Raw genomic sequence first — 6707 nt, forward strand, 5'->3', positions numbered from 1 at the left:
CCCCCCCCCCAGACTTGAGGCACTTGTTAGATAAGGCCAGCTCTTAGGTTTCTCACTTTCTTTGGAGTCCAGAAAAATAGAGCAGCTTTTCTGTTGCAAAGAACTCAGAAAAACCTAACAGGTCAGAACGTTTTAACACTGTGGATTCTTAGGCGAAATATCTGGGTTTAACTTGAAAATCATGTTCGCAGCCATAACACAGTGCCAACGTTGTGTGGCACCCACAGCACCCAAAAGGCTCTCGAGGCACCCCAGGGGGGCACAGCACCCTGCATGAGTCAGTCCTAAAGTGTGTACATTCATGTGTGTGTGCACACACTGTACATAGGCAAACAAAGTTTCATTGATTGTAAGGCCGGAAGGGACCTTGAAAGATCAACGGGTCCAGCGCGTTGCACTGAGCAGGAAAGACAACTGGGGTCAGGTGACCCCAGCAAGGTGACTGTCTAGTCTCCTCTTGAAGATCTTCAGGGTAGGCAACTGCACCACCCCTGGAGGGAACTTACTCCACAGTCTGGACACCCTATGAAGTTTTTCCTAATGTTGAGCCTGAATCGATCTTCTACAAGTTTGTGGCCCTTACTCCTGGGTTTTACCCTCAGGTGCCCTGGTAAAGTTGCTCACCAAGCCCTTGATTTACTCCCCTAGTGCAGCGGTAAGCTGCTACCAGGTCCCCTCTCAGCCTTCTCTTTTTCAGGCTGAAGAGTCACAGATCCCTCAGCCTTTCCTTGGATGGGTAAATCCGGTATTTTTTATTAGACCAACTAAAAGGGTTGGAAAGACTCTTTGCAAGCTTTCGGGTACAAACACCTGAAAACTTGCAAAGAATTTTTCCAACTATGAGTTGGTCTGATAAAAGATATTGGATTTACCCGAAGAACCTTGTCTGCCCGTGTCCTTACACAGCTACAACCAACACCCCTGTACAGGTAGTTTGTTTACCACTACATGCATGTACATGTGCATGCATGGGCAGTTTTTTGGGGAAACAGTTGCATTATTGACCCATATGACATCACAGGCCTTAGGTCGGATTTTGCTGAACGATATTACAATCCGCTTCACATGTGTCAACCAAATCCGGGCTCTGCTGCTTTGTGCCTTCGCATCCAGTCTTTAGTGTGGCGTGTGCATGCACGTATGTGTGTGCGTGGACGCCACTCGAGGCGCTTTAATTCTTTCGTTACTTGCTGGCAGTGCCTCCCCTCCCCGCAGCCCGGCTCCCCCGGGCAGTATCCCGAGCGACAGGGCTACCGGGCTCCGGCCACGCGCCGCCCTCCTCTTCCCCAGGTCCGCAGGCAACCTTGCGCCTGCGCAGCAGCGGCTGGCGATCAGGACGAGGCGTGCGGGGCACTAAACAGCGAGTCAGGGGGGCGGAGCCAACGCACAAAGTCCTCCGGGGTCACTTCCTGTTGAGCTGGTTGCCACGGAAACGGGGGCTTTCGTTGCGGCGGCTGCCCTTCATGATGCTTCACGGGAGCAGGACCGCCCAACCCCTCGCGCTTCCCCCGTCTCAACAGCCACTAGCACTCCCATTCCCGCACGCGCTCTTCACTCCCCCAGTTGCCCTCCCCAAGCGGAGCTGCTGCCCGGCCGCAGTTGTCCGGCGAGCACCTGCCCGGTCACCCGGCGCCGCGAAGGCCCCCTCCCCAGCCTTCGGGGGGAGGGGCCGAAGTGGACTGCGCCTGCGCACTAGACCCCTCTCCCCCTCCCCCTCATCCCCCTGCTGGAAAGAAACGAGACACGTGCGGCTGCTTCCGTACATAGCAAAATATATTTGGATCGGTGCAACACTGCAGCAGGTGGCCCGCCCCAGCCCTCCCCGCGCACCGTCACAACCCGGACAGCCCCAACCCCGGGTCCGCTGTTTCAAAGCTGACCCTGGCTTCCCCCTCCGCAGTCGCAGGACTTCAACTCGTTTAGGTCATCCTTATTTAGAGGGGGGAAGAAAAGAAGTCCAGCAGTTAGAGATGAGAAGCAGGGTGGGTGTCGTTCCTAAAAAAGATCTCTTCCCCCAGGCAGGCAGAGAGCAGGGGGCTCCCTAAGGGAGGGGGAAGAGAGAGAAGATATCTGTATCAAGATCCTGCATGAAACTTAAAAAAAACCCTCCTCCCTGGAGGATAAACTAGAAACAATATAATAGGCAAAAGAGCGGGACGGACATCTTGTCACATTCAGTTCTGTGGCATCACCCAGCCGTACCCTGCCGTGGCACTGGCCAGAGCTCCCAAGGTTTTCAGGTGACAATGAAGAAAGCTTTACATCCTTACACTTGCCAGCACTGAAGATGGGTATTACAGTATCACTAGTAATAACTCAAGTGGAGGTGGTTAGCCTGGAGCAGCTAGTGTTAGGCGTTTGTGCCCATACAAGCGGACATCCCCATCCACACAATGAGGTATAGTTTTTAGCTCCCAGTTAGAGCAGTGTGCAAGCATTACACTAGAAGTTCCGGGTCCCCAATGCAGTCTTGCAAATGGAATGGTTGAGCCCACTGTCAAGAAAGCAATGAATACATTGTTAAATACATGCACAGTCTGATCACTGATGCTCTGAAGGGAGAGTTTTCAGGTGCCTTTAACATTTCAAAAGGCTCCAATGCAGCAAGCAAAAGTAGAGGCCAAAGCCAGAAAAAAAACACCCCTCTACAGAACTGAGAACTTCTGCTTGCGAGCTCTGGTAACTCTTTTGCTCCATTAATTGCTATTACTCACATTTAAAACGTCAAGATTCTGTATTAAATCAGTATTAGGGAAACCTTCACAAATGGCATAGTAAAGTAATACCTGGAATTCCATTAGTAGGTAGAGAAAACAAAATGACTCTTCCCCTTTGGAGAACACTGACAGACATTACCAAGCATCATAAACAGGCTTCAAGAAAGCCAAGCCCCTAATCCAATCATACCCTTATGCAGTGCAGTGATAACCAGACACGCATCCTATCCTATTGTGCACCTGACCACAAAGCTATTAAAAACAACATAAACCCACAATGTCAGGTTAAACAACAAAAGCCCTCACCTCTTAGAATTCCTTTACTACATACAACTTTAAGAGGTTAAAAAAAAAAGTCTCAATTTCTAATTACAATTATTCAAGGTTAACTAAAGTAAGAAGCTGAAATGGAAAGCCAGTGAACCCAGTAACATTTCTAAATCGAGCTCTATGGACAGAGCTGTATGGTCTGGATTCATACACTTAAAATTTTCCACCAAAATTAGCCATGAAAACATTTTAGGTCAAACAAGAACTCAGTATATATCAAGTCTGAAACGGTCATCAAGTTTTACCCGACAGAATCCTTTTACTAAAAATCTTCTTAGACAGGCACTGAAAAGCCTAGGAGACGCACCTTAGAAGGCCAGTTGACACTGGTGAAATAAATTTCAACTTGGGATGCCAACAGAGCTCTAACAGTTTTCCCTTACTTGAGCGCTCAGTTGCAAGTACTGGTATAGATGCCTAGAGACCCTGTACTGGGAAAGAAGGGGAGGGAGGCGTGGAGATCAGGGGAAGACCTGAGAAATGCCAATAAAATTGGAAGTTACGATATTTTAAAAAGGTACTCTGCTAGAGAGCTCTCTCCTGCAATGAGAGGTATACAAATTGTGTCTGGCTCCAAATGTTTCACTTAACTCTTTTTTTTTTTTTTTTTTTTTTTTCATTTTAAGTGGTGGTTTAAAGAATAAGAGCCAAGCAAACAGAAGTAATACACTTTAATTAAGTTCTGCATTGCAGGTGACAGACACTTATTTGGCAGGGGAGAAAAAGAATCTTGTTAGATTAAAAAAATCTATACATAAATGCTGTCATGAATGATATTCAAACAATTCCATCAAATCAGTTGCATTTCTTTTAAGTGGGCGACCCCTCTATTCCCCAAAAACAGAGTATAAAGCTCCCTTCACTCCCTCAACTCCAGATATTTTTGATGCAACATTCCAAGGGAGACAATTTCCTAGTTGTGCAAAAGATTCGACTCAATCTTTTATTCTCAACTGCGTCAGGGAGTTAATCCTGACAAGATACAGCCTAATGACTAAAACTAATGGGCACCTTACACAATGGAGCTTTGAATAAGGAAAACAATACTGAGTTCCACTGAAATCAATGGATTGCCACAGCTCCTCCTTAATATTCAAAGTGCTTAAGTATCTGGAGTAAAAACTGCATATGCACAGTAATAAGCTTTCATTTTAAATTTGGCAGCTTGTTTTGTTTTTCTTTTGTTTATAAAAGTGTACTTAAAAGGAGAACGTACTAGCCTAGGAATTATAGGGAGTAAAGCTGCAAGGAAATCAACTGCTCCTCAGCCACGTGATCTTCAGATCACAACCACCACCATCACGGAATCATAATAGACTGACTGAAGGAAGTCCAACTTCCAAGACAAAAAACAATGTAAAAAAAAGGCTATAAAAATGTGCACACATTTGCACCCTATTTTGAGCATAGCTGATCTCTTCATAAAGCTAGTAGCAACAAGTGACCCTCCACTGAAACTACAGAAAGCATTCAGCATTAAAGTTTCCATTTCCATCCCCACCACACTTTCTTAGCCCATTCTCTGCCATCAGACACTGTGGAATGTAGTTCCAGACAGAAGACAGAAAGCCATCTACCAGTACTTTGGCTATTTCCATGACAACAATGCAAACAGATCCTGTTACTCTGCCACTTATCAGTGCCATAGCAACAAGAAGGCTGAAAAGCAAAGAAAAAAGACCCCATGCATAAGCCACACATGCTGTAGATGAGAAAAATTACTGAAGGAGGAAAGAAATGAAAAGGAATGGCTAAAAGACTACTAGAGGCCACAGCTGAACCTTTGAAGAAGTGTGGCAAAAATATGAAGCACTACTGGGATAAAGCTAGGTTTCAGTAGACTTCAACCTTCAGCTTAAATGTTTGACTGGCATAAAAATGGTTCAGAGTGGAACTGTGTGCAATGAATGCAACCTGCAAAGGCTGCTGCAGTCCAATTCAACTGGACTGCCTCAGGAGAGTTCCAAAAAACAAAACAAAAAAAAGTTTCTCTCCAGTAATAAGGAGGCACAACTTCCCTTGAAAAGCATTCACTGTGAATGTTACTGATCCAAATCCAAAACGATGCACACATCGGATCTTCAGCAGTAGGTGGTAAGATGAGCGCCCAGGTGTAATGGTTTTAAATCTGAACATGACGACAAGTCCAGGAGCGTGGTTTCATGTAGTCCAGGAACGTGGGCTATAAAACAAGAAGTAGTAAGAGTCATAAGCATGTAGCTGTGGACATGGACTTTATTAACTCATGTATCAAAACCTCTTTTGACATTTCCCTTATAAAAATCAAGAGATACATATTCACCTCTGGCTACCAGATGTTGGGGAAGGGAGGAGATTCACAGTTTTTCCAGGTAACAGAAACAATCTTACAGTTACCACCAGAGATTTATCTGTACTTATGTACAATCTGATCATTTTTATATTCAAAGTTAGCTTCAGCCGACAGAGCCACCACTACCAGAAAGAGGCAAATAAACTGCAGAGATTATATATTAATTAGGGGATAGAGAAGCAGAGTCAAGTCTGAGCTCACCTAAAACAAACTCACTAGTCAAGGCTCACTAAAGAGGTTTACGTGCCTCTTCAAAGCCCCGTGAGGCTAGGCAGAGCATCAAGACTATTTCAAGGCTGAAGAGCTTGTGAAATGTTCTTACTTTAAATTCTCAACTCTCTTCTGCCGCTACCATTACAACCTAGGGTGATGAAATTGCCTAAAACCCAAGTGCTGCTGTAGATTTTTATTTCTCCACATTTTGGAGATTGAGTACACCACTTTTCTAGAACTACAATTCTAGTACATAGTGCTATAACAGGCTTAAAGCGTGCAGTTTAGAGAAGTAAACCCACTGGTGTCCAGAAACAAGAACAATTTGGATCCTGAATACAAACTGGATGTGTAAGCATTGGAAAGACCAATAGTGGGCACATCTACATACAGCAATGCACTCCCTTGGTATAGCGTGTTACTACGACAACATAGCAGCTAAAAATAAACATGCACAGTACAGGGTGTTACTGCGCCATCATTTAGTACTTCCAAAAGGAAGTACTGAATGACAGTGCAGTTACAATGGTGCCATTGGGGCACACACAGATGCACCAAGTATTAAAGTTTAAGCAGAAGCTTTCCCTAATTTCCTCGATGGCCTGAATATCACTGCTTCCATAATCTCCAAGTTTGTATTGGAGTTCTCCAATCTATTAATCCACACTTGGAGATTGTGTCATTGTGGTTAATTCCCACACAATTAGAACACTGTTCATCCACTTCTCACTACCAGAGTTCATGACCTGTCATTTTCCCCCAATGACTGCCCGTCTGTCCCTTCTCATCACGTGCAGCCAGTTACTCATAACCAAAGGTCACTCACATTTTTTATGGGGCAGTACTGATGTGCATACCACTCCTGACTGTAAAGGCAAATGATGACTCCCTGACCCAAGAAGAGAGATGTCCACATGATCACATTCCAAAAGGGCCCTTTTCGACGGTCATTAAGAATGAAGTTGAAAACCACTGGAAGAGGAAGAGAAAATCATCAGGGATGCCACTCAGTACATATGTAAACTCAGTTTACTCTGCATCAGAAAGCCAGTATTTCCAGTCAGTCTTCCTCCAATTAAAACTGGAAGTCAGGCTGACTTCCTTAGCTCCTGCTG

General features: G+C 45.1%; 2 protein-coding genes across 3 annotated transcripts in view; both read right to left on the bottom strand.

The window, feature by feature from the left end:
* The window catches only part of AXDND1 (axonemal dynein light chain domain containing 1), a 41377-nt gene extending 37919 nt beyond the window's left edge, over positions 1-3458 (bottom strand). The window contains exon 1 of the mRNA XM_025192440.1: positions 1255-3458. The gene's annotated coding sequence lies outside the window, so the exon portion shown is untranslated. The remainder of the gene's footprint in view (positions 1-1254) is intronic.
* Positions 3459-3640: 182 nt separating this feature from the next.
* SOAT1 (sterol O-acyltransferase 1) overlaps positions 3641-6707 on the bottom strand; it is a 20285-nt gene continuing 17218 nt past the window's right edge. For both annotated transcript variants that reach the window (XM_006036186.3, XM_006036185.3), the window contains exons 13-14: positions 6419-6564; positions 3641-5229 (exon numbers count right to left, since the gene is read on the bottom strand). In XM_006036186.3, the coding sequence (XP_006036248.1) occupies positions 5170-5229; positions 6419-6564 (206 nt within the window). In that variant the 3' untranslated portion in view covers positions 3641-5169. The remainder of the gene's footprint in view (positions 5230-6418; positions 6565-6707) is intronic.

Source organism: Alligator sinensis, unplaced genomic scaffold (genome assembly GCF_000455745.1).
Source record: "Alligator sinensis unplaced genomic scaffold, ASM45574v1 scaffold293_2, whole genome shotgun sequence".
NCBI lineage: Eukaryota > Metazoa > Chordata > Crocodylia > Alligatoridae > Alligator > Alligator sinensis.